This window comes from Dermacentor silvarum, chromosome 3 (assembly GCF_013339745.2).
Source record: "Dermacentor silvarum isolate Dsil-2018 chromosome 3, BIME_Dsil_1.4, whole genome shotgun sequence".
In the NCBI taxonomy this organism is placed as follows: Eukaryota; Metazoa; Arthropoda; class Arachnida; order Ixodida; family Ixodidae; genus Dermacentor; species Dermacentor silvarum.
Window position 1 is genome coordinate 93,542,540 of NC_051156.1, and position 18,018 is coordinate 93,560,557.

Genomic DNA, 18,018 nt, shown 5'->3' on the forward strand with positions numbered 1-18,018 from the left:
CGAAAGTGCTGCCACCGCCGCTGGGGCCCTGGACTGAAGGCTCCACCCACCACGGAGATCGACGCTTCTCCGTGCGTCATCAAAATAAAGTTTTGTCTCTCTCTCTCTCTCTCTCTACAGCTTCGTCATCCGACTTTCGTCGCGCTGTCGTTGTCACACCATCACCATAATGCAGCTTTCGTGATTCGTATAGTCAGCGTCGTCATGTTGTCACCGTTATACCATCGTCACAATTTAAGTATCGACATCTCGTTGTCGTGACCATGCCGTCGGTGTTACATGCATTTGTCGTTCCATCGACATCGTTCCTTCTTCGTCAGTCCATCGTCACTGTGTCGGCGTCATGCCTCCATGTTCGTTCCATAGCAAAGTGGAAGAATATCGGAGTACATGGCATATCCCAATATCAACGAAAGGCTCAGAATTACCGATACACACGTTAAATTAAATTCACGTCAGGAATATGGTCTGTCGCTATTCATCCCTGTCGCATTACCGTCGATGTTCATCGTGAGATTAGTTCCGCTGTAATAATTTTGTATGGGTCTGCAAGTTCTAACGGGTGCCGTACAAACCCTTATGACCCTCTTCCGGGACCTCTTGAAACTCCTTTCATTCCATGTAACATGATTATAAGTACTCTAAGAGTACTCTTAGTGTGTGTGTGTGTGCGCGCACGTGATTCAGCCTTGCTGGTTCTTCGAGAAGCTTGGCGGCTTTTCCAGTAAAAAGGTAGCGATCTAAGAGTTTATTACGTCTGGTCGTACAGCATGCTTAAAAGTGCCATATGAAAGCACTGGACACGAAGTAGTTGAACATTTTAGCAGCCAGAATCGAAAGCATTGCTGTCGAAACCGAAGCCAAAACAGATCTAAACCACGCGTTTAAAATCTCTGAAGACAAAATTAGCGGTCTGACCAGCCGCTCGGGGCGCTGGTGGCAGTGCAGTAGCTCGGCCGCAGGGCTCTTCGGGAGTGTCCGCTCATTACCCACATGTTTCTCTATGTCCTCCCCTTCTTCGACCTTGCACTCGGGAGCGGCCTATTTAGAAACGCAAGCGGCGAAGTCAACCGTCCGCTTTCCGAACCGCTACAAGATTCCGCCCCAGGGCAAGAGTCACCCGAGTACACCTTCATCACTTGGCCATTGAAACTGTCTTGTAAGCAGCTCGCCACATGGCGCATTTCATAACTTTGTAATTTATCACATAGCGTCCGACTAAACTTTGATTTAAAATTCCTCCTAAATGCAAGTATGGGCTATTTTTGTGTCTCAACAGCTTTGTAAAATTATGTAAGAGTTGGGAGATCTTGGACTCAAAAGCCGAAATGTCTGCTACAAAAGGACGTTTTCTCTGCTGCACAGTGACCCTTTAGGGGGAATAACAGACAATTACCTTCAAAAAAGCTTTTTTTTTTCAATTTTTCTACGAAAATACTTACTTTAAGAATATATACTCCAAATTTCACACAGAATCTAGCACTAGAAGCGAGTCAAACATGGCGCCAAAGTTAACTCTCCCTTATAAAATTCAGCTTGGCTCGACAGTGATTCAACACAACTTAAAAAAGAACTAGGAACATGTAAGGTGTTTCTTTGCTTTTACAATGGATATTTGTGGCTTTGCAACTGATAACTTTTCAGTTTGGAACAGTCATTGGAAATTGCATTTCTGACCAGTGGCAGCAGTGCACTTCGAATCAGCGATATTGTTCATCAAAGTCAAAAATTCGAAAATTTTTCTTTACTCACAGCTGTGTTCACATGCATCATTCAAGAGGAATGCCACATTTCTCCTCGAACCTGAAGAGTGCAGATTTTGCGGACACCAGTATGTTACTCTGCGTGAACATGGTCAAGCCACATTCACAAGGGCAAGCTGCATGAAGCTTGTCTCTGGTGTCTAGCTTATTTACTTGAAAGCAATCCAAAGAAACAAAGCTGAATTACCAGGAACGATTTTGCAACGACTGGTAAATGATGCAAGAAATTGCGATGAATTTTGGGCTGGCCGCTTCACTTGCTCACAATGGAACACAATTTCTGGAAAACACTGCTTGCAAAAGAAATATCTCAACTTACAAAATTTTCAGTGCAAGATATCGCCCAATTATTCTGTCTTCTGCATCTAGTGAACAGAAACAGTGCCACAACTTTATTTTACTTTTAAATATTCTTTACCGCAATCCCCTTATGGAGTTGTCAAGGTTGCAAGTTTATTTTGAAGCAAATTACAATTAAATGTTCAAAGGCACCTTTGTGAACACTATTTCACATGTTTCAATGCACTAATTACTTTTGTATGTTCCTGAACGGTACTAAAAGATATAAACCTATATAATTATACTATACTTTGCAATTTCAAACAAATCTGTGTGCATAATCAGGAATGCCTTTACTAAACACCTACAAATTTTGAAAATTTTGGGTTCAGAGGCACTTGAAAAAATTGCGAAAATCTCCAATGTCCTATATATGCCAACCATCCCCCACTTAACACATCTGTTATATGAACGTAAAAGAAGCAATTGTAGTTCCCATCTGTCAAAGTGAGCAATCGTAAGCCACGTGCATCAGCGACTCTTGGCACTGTGCAGCTCGGATGACAACGGCTGGCGCTCACAAGCAAGGAAAGAAGGCAACCAAGAGATCCAGAATCTTGGAGCATGTGAGGACGCAATTTATTTCTCCTTCAGAAACTACATACATTTCTTTTTAAACTTCTCCTATATATATAATATGTATAATGTATATATAACAAGTCTCTCATTCCAGGGTGAGGCAAAAAAATAAAGTAAAACAAGAACAAAGGGAGGGACACACAGCTTCGCATTCTTTTCTCACTTCCAGATGAAAAAAGAAAAATGGACACTCAAGACAAAATGGGCACGAAAACTGGATGCACGCGCACATCTTTATCGCCATGTCCCTGCAACAAACGGGACACCAAGCGTGCACCGGAATCTCCCTTTCCCTCGCGACAACAGTGACCCCTCGCTCCTCTCCCCTCTAGCAGCACACAGACATGTGGGAAAGCCCACTCGTGCGTTTCACAAGGAACCGACCACAACATCTCTCGGGGCTCGGCCCAGACTTGTCGGCAGTCCAACTGCAGCAAACAGTTGCTATCTTCTCCACACTCGCTGCAAGCTAAGAGTTCATAGGAGAGGGTGCGGTGCAAGGACACTGTTTACATAAATAAAGCACTCAATTTTGTTAGACAAATAGTAAAAAAAAAAGAAAAAGCTTGTCACGTAACCGGAGCCACGCGGAACTGCGGCTGCCCTTGTTGCAAGTCCTCGGCCTCGCCCGTCGTTCGTTCCCGGTAGTCCACCGCCGCTTGATCACCCTCCCGAGCGTCAACAGGAAGTGAATGGTCTGCCGCATTTTGATCAGCACTAATGTAGTTAACACTGGTCCTGTCTCCCAGCCACTCGACGCTCTTTAAAGAAAAAAGTGGGCTCGGGGCTAAAGAGAAATAAAATACACAAGGTAGCACTCCCAAAAAGTACTGTACAACCAGCCCCACTCGCAAACGCAACTTCACCTCAGGCACGCGACAATGACGAGCGCACACACAGACATGGATAAGGAGAGGTGGCCAAGTGCTCAGCTGCGCGAAGACAAAACCTCTGACCACTCGGCTACAGACACCTGGAGCAGCAGCAGCAGAAGAGAGGAAGGGAGACAGATGCCCCTTGCAACAAGACACTAACACGCACACATTATGTACTCGGTACATGTTACACAAGTCTCACGCACAAGACACACACACAGCGCGCCCTGAACCAGCAGGCTGGGGAACAGTGAAACAGCAGTGGGGGGGAATGTTGCTCTACTGCACTTCAAAGACTGAAAGACGCAGCTATGAAAGGCGAAGAAAAAAAAAAAAAAAAACTTAAGCGCAGGGAGCAAGGCCCACCAAGGACGCTCTTCTGCGACAATGGAGTTTTAAGGGGGAGAAAAAAAATAATATATGGGGGCTGTGGGACAGAAGAGGTCGGGCCAAACGCGAAGGGGCAGGATGCGTCGAGTAGCAGTCTGTTCAACCGCCCATCGTCGGGGGGAGGTCTGGCCTACATGCTATAGCCTTGGTAGCCTGGCATGGGTGCCCCGTAGGGAGGTGCGTAGCCGGGCGCACCCAGCATGCCTGGCGGTGCTGTCAACATCAGCTGGGGCTCGGGGGCTGCAAGGAAGAAAGCAGAACGTCACGTAGAGTTGAAGGTTGAAACATCATGCCGAGCATAAAATTGGCGGAGCCCCATTTGCAGCGCAGCACGGTGAAAGAGCTCAAGCCTTTGGGACAGAGTAATTTAACCCTTTCAGGGTCAATATCGTACATGTACGACCTCCGCAAACACCCTCAAAATGGTCAATGGCGTACATGTACGGTATCGCTTGTACATTTAAAAAGCGCGCCTCTTTCGATCATCTCTTTTGCTTGGCATGTGCTGCCACTCGACGGAAACACGTGGAATTTTTTACTTGCGCCAATGCTTTTCCGTTTTTTTTGTTTTTTTTTTTGTTGAAACGGCGCGTCGGCGAAGTGCACGATTCTTTCGATTATTTCTTTCGCTTGGTATGTGGTGCCACTTGACTCCCGGGAACACGTGGAATTTTTACTTGCGCCACTGCCTTTTTTTTTTTTTATGGCAACGGCGCGTCAGCTTTCGCTCGCGCATCCGGGCGCGCGCGCGCATCCGGCGGCGGCAACGGCACCGGCGGCAATGGTTTTCTCCTGCGGCGGATCCCGCTTGTTGCACTAAACTGATGGCTATCTGGTTTCAAATCTCTCAAAGGGTGACCGCTTGTTACTCGATCGTTTATCGCCCACCGCGGCGCGATTACACCTGTTCCCAGGCAGCCGCGTATATACACAAACGATGCTGCCGTTTTTGCGGTTCCTTTTTTGGAGACCACAAAAGCTCTATAGCCCCTTGTTGGCGATAAGACGAAGGCTTCTCACTTGTTTCGGTTTCCGGACGTGCACACAACCATTTTTCAGCGCGCTTATCTTCTTATTCACAAATAGACATTGTGTATTTTAGAACACAAACGATTTTTTCCTCACTTTACTGTCACTTTAAAAGAATTACGACCATATTTTTTCGAAAAGGATTCTTTCGAAGAATTTCAATCAGCAATAAAAAAAATCGACCCTGGGGGGTCGCATTTGGCAAAGCAATTCGACCCTCAAAGGGTTAAGCAAGATCGATTTGCAGCCTTCTGAACAAAGTCTCCACAAAAGCAAGGCTCTTTGCTACTGCGGAGGAGATTTAATGGGCTCTCGACACTTCCTTTGTATTAATTACACAAGTACACTAAAAAGTTTCTGCACAGATATTGAGCACAATACAATCAAGCACTATGGACATCATTGCTAAATAGGCAGTTTTTGCTCTTACATTAAAAAATTCAACACCGTGACAATACGCATTTCATGGTACTCAAGAATGAACATGCTTTTGCCTGTACTTCTGTCTCGTTTGGATATTGTAAAGGCCCAGTACTGAGTATAGTACCAGGACACTGAAGGTTTTGCTTTGAGTAAGCTCCACAAGGCCCATGAGTTGAGAAAATCACTTCGAAGAAGGCTCACCGTAGACAAGGGGCTTCTGTTCATTCTGTGCAGATTCTTCCAGCCTCTGGTTCTCGTTCTCTTCTAGCTTGTCAACCTGCGGCAAACAAGGACAATACTTGGCAAAGTGCAATCAAACACACTTTCACTGCTTACAATCATGCCACCACATACTGCAATTAATGTTAACACTGCACCTGGCTTTTCTTACAATACAGTCGAACCCACTTATGATACCAGTGAACCACCCACTTATAACGATACCAGTTTTAACAAATATCGGTTGTAACAATGAGAAGCTGCTGCACAGTGAACTTTTGTATGTTTTCTATGGTGAAATAACCCACTTATGACAATGCCTCCATGCTGCATTATCTGTTGCAACGATGAAGTCTGGCTACTAGTTGACCGGGCCGAAAGGGAATGGAATGCAAAATCGTTGAAAAGAAAATTTCAGCCACTGCATGCCGCTGCACGCTGTTTTCCAGCCTTCTCTGCGTCGCCAGTGTCGCGCACCTCTCTCCCGTCGCCCTTTCACCCCTCCGAGCATGAATGGGCTGCGCCCATAGCTCTACACCGCGCCACCCTCCAAAACAAATGGAAGACGCCAACTGCGCTGATAGCGCTGGGCGGTGCTCCCAGATTGCACTCAGGCCCATGGCTGGCCCCTCATTCTGCGCAGTCCTGCCAGTGGATTAAGTTGCTCGTGCTCATCTTTGTTGGTTCTGTTGAAGTCATTCCGGGCCACGTGGCTTCTCAGCCTCGTTTGACTCACCGCCGAAACAGAAGATGGCTGGTCCACGTGCCAGCGGAAAACAGCGCGCTGCTATAGATTTGGAAATGAAGTGCTTCTAACCAATGCGGCGATCATCGCAAACGTGCTTGCATCGGATAGCGGCATTGACGGCAGCGATGACGCAGTAGGGCATGCTGCTTTAACGTCGTCCTCGCAGATGATTCAGTCCCTCTGGTGCTCATTTTTGCAAGGGACCTTTGCGAGAGAAGAAATGCCGGCAAGCTTAGCGTAAAGCAAGCAAAGCTGACGGACATAGGGTTTTCTCGTGCAAGCCAGTGAGAAATACATGGCGAGATGCTTGTGGTGATCTCGCCCCAGCGTTTCTTCTGTATTTCTCAAGCCGAGAGGCGCTGCGGCAGCAACCTTCTTATATTTTCTAAAAGGCCCCTTCTGAGGCCACCAAAGTGATGCCTCGGCAGAGCTCGCATGTCACATGCCGCCCGTGACCCTGCTTTGCAGTTGTTATAGCAGTGCCATTATTGAACGCCGACAGCCGCAGCTTGTTACATGCGATCGAAGCGCGCAGGAAGCAAAGTTAAAAGGGGAGGCTACCCTGGAAGAGCAACTTTTGTTTGTAGAGATATCTTCATGAAATTTTGCAGGATAGGCTCCCAGTAAAAGCATTTGAGGAACTACAAAGTGTCATGTATTTGTGTTCACTGGTTCCCATATTACAGCAATATCTCAGAATGGCTCACATGGGTCCCTTCTTGCAGGTCTGGAGAAATTGAAAAATGTGCTAGCACTGTGAAATTCACTACGATGATTCCTGGATAGGTACCTCAGGGCAAGGCAGAGCCCTTTTTAAAAATTTCCTTGATAAAAGAAATTTGCAGAGTACTGAATTTAGTGTTGGGGATTAAGCTTTTATCAATCAAATTTTAATTACCACTAATTACAGACAACATAATGGAAAAACGGGCTTGTGTTGCCCTGAGAACTTTATTTGGGTACACAAAAAAAAAAAACACATCCAATCAGCGATTCAAGAGATTTCTGCAGCAAGCAGGCTCACCAGCCAAAAAAGTCATTCTGAGAAAATGAGCTGTCAAAGTTTTCAGCACATATCTTGGTCTAAAATGCCCCTGCAGAATAACTGGATGTGTCCTTAGGTACTCTTTTCCTTTGCCGCTTCTCCATATTTTTCTTCTCCATCAACCGTTTCTTGGCGTTTTTCAGTCAAGGAATCTTTCTCGGCAGCCCGTTGGCTGGCTAGGTGGCCAGGGGTGAGGCCCACCGACGAAGATATCTCTTGGGTAGCCCTGTAGCAGCCAGCATTATATCTAACAGCCTCATGCAGTGCAGTCTCCACAGCAATCGGTGATGCATGCTGCTCTTTGGGCATCAGGGACCAGAGCACAGAGTGAAAGGTCTGATGCATTTTGGGTCTTCGCTACCAGGCAGCATTGCAGAAAAATAGCCTGTGAGAGGCGCTGATAAACAGGCAGCAATGCATCTGCAACGTAGCCCAGCAGATTATATGTATGCTTTGAAGGTGGCACACCATTTATCTTGGTAGCATTGTGATGGCACCATGAATCGGCACCCTCTCAGCACAATTCATTGTGAGGTGCCTTGTCCGTTGACATGTAGTAATGCGATTCCATCATTGCACGCTGCATTGCAGTCGCAATGTGTGAATTGTTTCATAGGGCCCAGCTGTAATAGTCAGTCAACTTGTCGATGAGAGCCTTCGTCAACCTGCCCTTCCCTCCCAAAGGCTTTTCACTTTTCTGCACAATGTTGCGCAGTGCTGTCCCCATCCTCTTCTGAACGTGGTACAGGCACTCTTCTTTTGTAATAGGGACTAGTCCGTAAACATTTTCTTGCAAAAGGGCCGAGAAGGTGGCACTATCTCCATCAGATACAAGCGTTGCGTAACGGAGGTTGTACTTTGACACCGAACATGAAAAAAGAGCTGCCTAAACATTTAGCGTTAGTGTTTTTTTTTTTTGGCACACGTGATGCTCCCACCAGCTTGTGTAACCTGGGTCTTCAGGCTTCGGTCCTATCTGGCAACCGAGGCACAGGTTTGATACCACTAGAGCATCCAAGATGAGGCCCATATGGTACTCGATGATTGCCCCCAAATCCAGTATCAGATGCGTGTCCACTTATGCCACGTTCCATCATAACTCAATTATGACTCTGCAGAAGGATGGGTCCATCTCCTTGTAAACCTTTTTTTTTATAACAGAAGGTGATTCTGCATAAAGCTTCTCCATGCCCTCTGCCTCTGGTTCCCTGAATTTTTTCAGGTGCTTTTGGAAGGTCTTAGTCTTATGGTGCAGGCCTCGGTGGAGTACACTCACAGTTGCCAAAAAAGTCACTGAGGGCTGTCTGTCCCTTCCCTATTTTCTTCATGGCCATAATGGCTCTGATATTTACATCGAAGGCCATTGATTTGTTCTGACAAGCAGAATTCCATGAGCTTGACACTACTCCAAAATGTGGCCATACCAGCTCAAGTTTCGTGGCAAGTCCAAGCTGGGTGCCTCCTTGGACTTTCATTGCAGTCGCGAGGCAGCGCTGGCACGGGGTCTTGGACAGCAGGTTGCCTAGGGCATCCATTTGCACGAGGAAAAATTTCTCGCCTTCAGTTGTAGCGGTGGCAGCTTCAGGATACGGCTCCATTGCTTGCAACTTTCTCCCGGTCGCTGGGATAGCGCCAAGTTTTCGTAGCACAGGAGCACGTTCTCTATCTACCGCCGCAATATCCTTGCATGTCCGAAAATGTGTTTGCAAATGCATGGTGGACGATGCAATCTCACTGTTCGGGGCTGCAATCGCTGCGGTTGAAGAGCACAGAACATCACGCACACTCGCAATGACAATCTCCTTGCACTGATGAAGCAGAAGTCTCGTCACTAGAAGCGTCGATGCAATCATTCACATGCACAGATGAAGCTGCCACGCTGGAAGCATCGATGCAACCGTCGGCACACTTTGCCATGCGGGCGAGCTTCGGCATGCGGACGAGCTTCATGGAACGACTTGCACCGAATGCATGCAGCGTCTTGAATTTTGTTGTGCGCATCGTGACCGACCATGCAACAATCTGCAGGCTACATGCAAATGTAGTCTCGTGAAGACGGTGGAAGCTTGAAGAGAAAGTGTGAAGACCGGCCGCAATGATGGCAAACAGACCACACAAAGCACGCCAGCAATGGAGGCACCGAAGCAGACGATGACCAGGCCCATGCCAGAGGAAACTCTGGGTCATCGCACGCAGCAGCCAATAGGAGTCGCTCGATCCTCCCACGACCTTGGGAGGGGTGCACTTCGTCCAATCGTGACTTCGCATTGGAGCCGCAGGAATCTCGAAAGCCCCCCCGTGCCATGCCACCACCACGAACGGCAGGGAAAAAAAGCGCGAGAATTTACAAATAAAACACCAAGATGGCGGCGCCTGGTCGAGCGGTCAGGAAATGGCGATCTAGGCAAGTTGGGGTATTTTCAGCGCTAGCTCGCTGCTTGGAGGCTGCTGTGGCTTTTATATATATATATATTTTTTTTAAGTGCTTTCGCGATGACTTAGATGTTGACATTTACAAAAAGGTTGTTTGTAACTCATACTGCCCGAATGTATGGTTTTACGAAAATCAACTTCGATATTTCGGCATCTCCTCTTAAACCTGAAAATGTTAAATGAGTCAACATTATCAGCAGCAGAATGGGGGAAGGGGCACTGGTCTCCTTGCCATTGTTTTCTCACAGCTCTGCCATCCCCCTATTTTGATTTTTCATTCAACTTGGTTATAACAATGGAATTTTCGTGGCACTTGAATATTGTTATAAGTGGGTTTGACTGTATAGTACTTCCATCAAACTTCCACAATGGCAGCACTGTTCAGTTGTTGGAACAATTCCTCGTCATTGGTCCAACTGTACTTTGGTACTCAATTACTGCCTAAAACAAGCTCTGATGACTATGAATGATGCACTTATGTGCCATTATGTGGGCAATATGGTAACTTAAAGAAAAGAACTACCATATCATTTCGAATTGTGTCACGCAGCAAATCGTTGCAGCATGAGACACCTACACGCGCAGAGCCGATAAAGATCCAAGGGGCTTTGTTATCTCTGTGGCTTTGGCAAGCTTAGGTTAGTGTTAAAATTCAGCCTGGGTCAGCAACTTCCTCAGGTGGGGCATTTTGACAGGAAGTTCTATGTGCCCACTTGGTGACAATGCTGCACAAGACGCCAGGGCACGTCGAGCTGGTGGGGTCCATAACCGCTTTGTCGTTTTCCTATCGTGTAGTGTACAGCGACTCGAAAAGGAAATAACATCAAGCTGAACGGCGTCGCCATAATATGGTGCTGCCAGAGCAAAACATGACGCTCACTTTGCGCCGCCTGCAGCACGGAACGGCAGGGCATTTGTATGAAAAAAGTGCAGTACGCTTCCAACGGCACTATGCCACATGCTGTGAAATGGGTGATACTTATAGTGATGGGGTTACAAGCAATGCCCGAGAATGCGACAACCTGCGAGGAGGAACCGGTGCATACCAGCATTTTCACAAGTCGCAGACAAGCGCCTGCTGCTCTCGATCATGCCTGCCTTGTGGCTTTTGTTCACGTGGGATCTAGCGGCCAGAAAACATCTTACGATCACAGGGTGATGCCAAAAGCTGATGTCAAAAGATCATGTTTTCCGGGAACAGCAACTAGTAAAAAAGAAGCGTAACTGTATTGGGTCATTTCTTTCTGTCTCGATCGTGAACAATGGCTCCGGGAAATCTTACAAGAAGGGGGCGTCTCAATGAGGTTCTACTGTATTTTGTTTCATATTTAACTTCTGACATACTAAAAGGCAAGCACAAGCCACAACAGATCATTATTTGCAGAGCCTTGTGGCAATACCAACACGGCCAATTTTACATGTACAGTCGATATATCGAATCTGAAGGGGATCACAAAAAGTTTAATATATATATATATATATATGTATATACACAAAATAAAGTTTTTATACAAAAATTTTCAAGGGGATTTCCCAGCTGTTCGTTAGACACAATAATTCGTTATATGTGGGTTCGATATATCCGGGTTCGACTGTAGCAGCATGAGATGACAGACTTGCTGAATTTTGCACAAGTCCACTGCCATTTACGCTACTAGAGTTGAATTTAAAAGCCAACATTTCCGAACAAAATTACCATTCTAGTTTTATTATGTGCTCAGTCCTTTAATTGTTCATTGGCCAAGACAGAGTCCAACCTGCTCCCAGCAGCATTTGCAGGCTTACTGTATTTACTAAAATTTCCTGCACAGTTTTCTTCAGAGGAAATGGGTCCAAAAATTGACCGCGCATTACAGTTGGATACAAAACTAAAACACTGTTCACAGCGGTTGCAACAGCCTATCGTCAGAGCCATCAGATGCAGCGTTATAGCCATCACAAGGTGGCAACAGAGCACGATTTTGCGAAGGTTGCTGTGGGTTCATTTCGTGTTCGACTACAATCTGGAGCGATATTTTCAGTCAATCACTGTCGATACTGTCACCTGTGCAAGAAGTTACGCGGCTCTGCAACTGACTTACCAAAGTATGCGGCCGACAGCATTCATGGCACTGTGCCAAGCTTGCTATCTGCGTGCAGTGCCACCGAATGCCGTCGGCCGCATACTTTGACAAGTGATCGCTCGAGAATGTCGCCCCTGCGTGCTTGTTATACGTGGCCAAGAAGAGCAAGTGATGACAACGCTCAGCTTTCATTATGAAAGTTTTTTTTTTTTTGAGTTCCCTTCTGCGAGTCTTGTTTTTTCTGATCGCAAATGCAGGTAATGCTATATTTCTCGAACACAGGGGGGCATTCAGATGCACTTTTATTTTCTTACCCTAACTGCGTGATTGGTGTATGTGTTAGAACCGGGCAAATGCAGTAACGACCGAGGAGGCAACACGCACCTTGGTGATGTACTCCCGCATGACTTGCACAAAGTAGGGCATGGCAAAGTCCATGATGTTGTGCTTCCAGGCCAGCTCGAGGATGACATCGGGGTGCAGCAGGTCGTAGCATTGGAACAGGCAGGCACCAAAGCACTCGTAGTTCTTCTCGTCCAGGAACCAACTCAGCAGCTCCTCGGCCGTCTCGGCATTCTTGGACTCGGCCGCATACTCCATCGCGTCCCGGAACAGGCGATCCTTCTTGCACAGTTCCACCGACTGCTTCCAGCGGTTATTGCCCTGGCGGGAGAACACGCACACACGGGGTAAGCCCACTGCATTCTCTTGGCAAGACGCTCGCTGCAATTAAGTGCTGGATGCCACAATCTCGCTCTAAACACAGGTACACTAGTCGCGGATGGCTTCACTTTCTTTTTTGTTTAGGGGAGCCCTCTGGCTAGTATGGCTGCCGTATGGGCAGACATAAGATTTGCATGTCGGGCTTGTATGTCTGTCGGCACAATTCAAGTTACCGCCACTATGCTCTTTTGACTGGCTTTTATGTACAGGAGGTTGCCCAAAGGTTTGCTTTGGTCATGGATCACCATCCAAATCGCAGTAAAATGACCTGCTGCCTGGTCACCACTTTCAATTACGTAACCAATGGCAGACTATTTGGCCATTGTGAATAGCTTTGAGTTCCTAGAGGCAGCACGTGTCACTAGTATGGAAAATGTACACCAATGCTTTCCCAACGCACATAAGGCTGACACTACATACCTGCACAAAAACATGTTAGCCAAGTGAAAAGTGGGCTGTGCCTTTACTTATTAATGGTGGGCGAATATCAAATTTTTCACATACAAATCAAATACAAATACAGTGGAATCTCCTTGATACGATCTTCACAGGAACCGGAAAATAAAGCGTATCATCCAAAAATCGTATCATCCAACGAACGAACCAAATCGTCTTATCGGGAAAAGGAAAAAAAAAAACGTATCCCGAAAAACGTATCGAGGTTCCACTGTAGTAAGTATTGAATATTGGATCGTATATCGAATAGTCAATGGCAGACATACATATTTAGAGCAGGAATATTTATGTATAACCGGTCATCATCCTCATCATCAGCCTAAATTTCATGTGCACTACAGGACGAAGGCCTCTCCCTGTGATCTCCAATTACCCCTGTCTTGCGCTAGCGTATTCCAACTTGCGCCTGCAAATTTCCTAACTTCATTACCGGTACAATGCCTATATTGACTAGTCCAAAAAAGACTAGCTATCAGGGACAAGCAAGTTTTAAACACAAGATCACTGTTAGTGGTGTGTGAATATTCAAATATCACCAAATTGAATAAGAAACGTTCTAATAATCCGATTTGCGAATCTATTATCTACTCTCCGTTTTCGGCAATAGATTCGGCACAGAGCCACATGTCGTGTGTGCCATGAAGCCAGTCATGCTCGATGCTGCCCAAGCGAGTGTTTCCATTTGTTTTTGGAGGACGCCACAAACGAGTTGCCTCGGCTGACGCAGTAGCAGACTGTCACTGAGAGTTATCTAGATGCGGGGGTTGCACGCACAGCACCCGAATGCTACATTTCACAGAACAGCCCTGCATCGGACGGGTCCACCAATGTAAATACAGTGGAACCTTAATTATACGACTTTGAGGAGACCCACGCATAACCGTTGTATAATCCGGGCATTGTATAATCAAAATACTAAGAATCTAGGCAGTGACTCAGTCTTGCTCAAAAACTGGTACATGCCACCTCAATAAGCCCGTGGCATAAACCTGCACTGCTCCAAGGAACGTACATTAAATTATTAAAAAAAGATTACCGTATTAATTCAATTGTAGCGCAAGGTTTTTTCGCGATTTTCATTGTTTGAATTCAACCCTAGCATTACATTCGAATATCTGAAAAATTGATAATTTTAAAACAAATATTCTAAATACCGCAATCTTTAGCGTTACGTTGGCAACCTGTAACTTTACATCTCGATCCAATCCAAAGACAAGTGAGCCGAAGTCGGAACTTGTATTTGGTTGGAATCTGCGCTGTTTTCGCTGTGCATGTGATTGGTTACGACGCTTCAATACCCTACGGCCTTTCGCGGTTCGACTCCATTCATTCGCGACGTTATCGCGACGCAGCGCATTCGGTATGGCGGCCGCTTCAAGAGACGAGCAATTTTGATAGCTGAGGAGCTGGGAAAGTCTGCCGCGGCTGTGTCTTGACGCTGACGATTTGCGGATGGTGGGACCAGCGGCAGGCCCTCTTTAAATGCGAGGCCAGTCGGAAAGGCTCTGCGGAACTTGAAGTGACCTGGTACTGAGCACGAACGAAGCACGAACGAAATGGTTGTGCGGTCTTTAAAGAAGTACTTAAATCACAAACAAGCTCGATGGATATTTTTGCTTTCGCGAGACTGCTCATCCCGGCACCAAACCACTCGAAGTACACGGCCGACAGCTCTATTGGCGCTGATAGCGAGCTCAGGACAGCGCCAGTAACATGTCACGGACAATTTCACTGCCAAGTCATGCGAAATTTTGCAAAAGTGAAACTATCTACGAAAGTGATCGCCCCAGGAATCCCCGTCCAAGGAAAGCTCCGTCTCTTCAGATGACGACGAGTGAAGAGAACTGGTTTATGAATTGCGATTCTTTAAATAAACGCACCATTGCTTTCTGTTTAGGCCGCGTTACATTCGCAGTTTTAGTTTTATTTCACGTGACTGGAAAGTTGCCCCTCGCGTTACAATCATGGTCACGTTACATTAGGGTAAATACGGTACTGCACACCCGTTATCAGCTGGCTGCAGTGTGCTCACATGCCAGCCTGCATCAGCTTACGGCTTCTTTTTTTTCTTTCCGTCTTTCTTTAACGGTACCAGAGAGGCGTCGTATGAGGAGGGGCCGGCATAAAATTGCGTCGTATAATTGAGGTTATCAATACATTTGTATGGGGGTTTTGCCGGGACCAAACCAATTCGTCATAAAATGCGGGTCGTCGCATGACGGGGGTCATATAATCAAGGTTCCACTGTGCCAGGTTCACTCGGGTCAACAGGACCAATCGAAATAAGGTGAAGAAGACAGAGGGAATGGTAACAAAAAGAGCGCCGCATCGCAACTTCAGAGAAGTCAGTGTCACATGTAAGAGGTTGCCAGCGGTATACGAAAAAGAGGACGAAGTTCGCGGAGCATTCCGAACGGCGCGAGCGCATGAGGCTGTGATCGAGGGAGAAACAGCACAGTTCGGGTATTATCGACGTGGCTCTTGAGCTGGAAGGTCGTCTCGTCAGCCATGCTCTGACGACGGGAGAGCGGAGGACCCGGCCACGAAGTCGTGACGCTAGCAAGGCCCAGGCGTAGCGGTAGTCCTCGGAGACGTCCGGGCGAAGCTCCTGGGACCGGCTGCTGCTGCTCACGGTGGTTCCGGTCTTCTCGAAAATCCCTCTTCCACGGCCAAGCCCGTTCAACTGATAATCACCGTGCTACCTGGTTGCCATGCTGAACGACGTAAGGCGAAGAACGCTTTGCGAGGCCTAACCCGGCGAGTGACGTCAGCGGCAGCTACCAGGGCACCAGCCACGTACTCGGCCAGGTCGACGGAACCGCGAGGCATCGGCACCTACGGCACCCTCAACGCTTCGGACGAGCCCGACACAGATTCGACAAGAACTTCAAGACGACGATCTGTAAGAGCCCACGTTTCCGCTTTGCGGCGCAGTTAGGCCGGTGCCAGGGTGGCCAGACTTTGGCGAGTAAAGGCTAGGACTGACCTAGAGACTTATAAGGCGGAGCTAGGCTCCGGAAATGATAGTTCTTTTTCAGTAGTGTTGTATTTAGTTAGTCTTGTATTTTCTACTGAGTAAGCATTTTGGTTGAGTTATGGTTTGAGTTTTGTGTGCTTTGTGCTTTTACCGTCCATGTACCTATTAAATCCTTGTTTGCTGTGCTGCCAGTCGCCTCTCCTCCATCGAGAGTAGCGCATGTACGCAACTCTCCGGCTCCCAAGCGAGTAGAAGGCGACAAAATATGTCAGATTTTCAAGAATGAATGGTTGCTGTACAACTAGCTTTCCAAATATGCTAAATAAGTATTTGCCGAAAAAAAAATTTGGGAAAAAGGAAACGGAAAACTATTAAAGGACTTGTCTGCTGTAAATACATGTAAAAGGGCCTGTTGCAAGGAAAACGCCACTGGTCGTAGCGTAAAAGATAAAATGCTACATGACTAGAACACAAGATGCACTAAATTACAGACTACACATGAAAATCACAGGCTGTCATGTAGATGCCAGCTGCAAAACCATAAACAAAACTTTCAATTATCCCCTTTGTATGTCTGCGTTCCTCTGAACACGTCTGTCGTTTCATTTCTGATAAGTTGAGATATTTTGTCTAGCAGATGGAGGATAGAAACAAGACTTTACCAGTCGGTTGTAACACAATATTTCGTTCATTCCAGTATTAGAAAATACTGAATATAGCTCGGGTCACTTATAATGTAACGCTTATAGTGCAGGACAGGATATAATGCCGTCTTTTCTGACTTATTTATCTTCCCGTAGAACTCAATGTACATGCTATATGCGTACAGCTTACAGTGGACCAGTGCGAGACGAAATGCGGTTGCTGGAAAATCCCGCGAACAAGCGAGCGTGCTTCTCAACTAGATGTGCCAGTGAAAAGGAGAGCTACAGGGGCAATGCGGAGGAGGAGACGCTGAGCGAGCGAGCAAACAAGGTCTGGCGAGAAAAAAAAACACTGCAGCAACGTGCTGGCTCAGCAGGCGTGCGGGGGTCACCTAGGGCACGGAGAAGCCCTTTGCTATGACCGCTTGTCAGCGGCACATGGTCCACACCGAACGCAAGCGCACTTTCACTGTTTGGCTCTTCAGTTTGTGTACGGGAGGTAAATACAATCGCCAACAGATATTTTCAGACATGGACGAGGGCTGAAAAATGTGAATCATCTGGCAGGCTACAAAAACTAATTTCGATGGTAAAATCGATTTGTATTTTTTTGTTTTTTACAACTCCAGCACCGCGAAAAAAATCAGTTGAGGCTGTGAATGCATTTCAAATTCGCCCATCGCAATGTGAATCATCGCGAAGTGCAGATATTGCGCATGCGACCTTGACTCTGCAATGCAGTCAGTTTAAACTGTTCCACAAATTCATCAGTTCAGAATGGTATCCACACGCGAGCTTTTGCCGTTCCTACGTGCAAATACAAACTTTTGCTATACGTTTTCGCTGTAGTTGTCGGCTGATGGCCCGCAGAACCCGCTTCCTACACACAGCCAATAGTTCACCCTGTACGAACATATATCAAGGCTGAGCTTCCGGCGACGGCACGCTGCCCGACGCACCCGCCGGCTAGTCCTAACCAGCACCGTCTCGTTGGGACATGGTGACCAAAGTTGAGGCTGAAATGCTTCGCAGTGGCTGTATGGCACTTGGAAAGCGAGGAACTACCTCGCTGCCAAAAGCAAGGGCAGATCCTTGCTGCATGCCTCGATTCCCGGACACACACGCAGCACGTGGAAGTTTTGCACATGCACAGCCTTTCAAAAATGTTTTGGTTATATAGTGCAGTACCGCTTATTAGTGCGGAAATTTGAGATTCTGGCGACTTATGCTATAGTCACGGAGCAAGAAACCTTTCGGAGTGGAAACTCCGCCAGTTGCAGCGACCAGATAATGTCACAAGCCCGCGGAGCCA

At 46.8% G+C, this 18,018-nt stretch overlaps 1 protein-coding gene across 1 annotated transcript in view; it reads right to left on the bottom strand.

The window, feature by feature from the left end:
• Nucleotides 1–2,657: 2,657 nt before the first annotated feature.
• The window catches only part of LOC119445582 (clathrin heavy chain 1), a 55,081-nt gene continuing 39,720 nt past the window's right edge, over nucleotides 2,658–18,018 (bottom strand). Inside the window, exons 11-13 of the mRNA XM_037709853.2 lie at nucleotides 12,291–12,569; nucleotides 5,600–5,675; nucleotides 2,658–4,186 (exon numbers count right to left, since the gene is read on the bottom strand). Of these exons, the coding sequence (XP_037565781.1) occupies nucleotides 4,077–4,186; nucleotides 5,600–5,675; nucleotides 12,291–12,569 (465 nt within the window). The 3' untranslated portion in view covers nucleotides 2,658–4,076. The remainder of the gene's footprint in view (nucleotides 4,187–5,599; nucleotides 5,676–12,290; nucleotides 12,570–18,018) is intronic.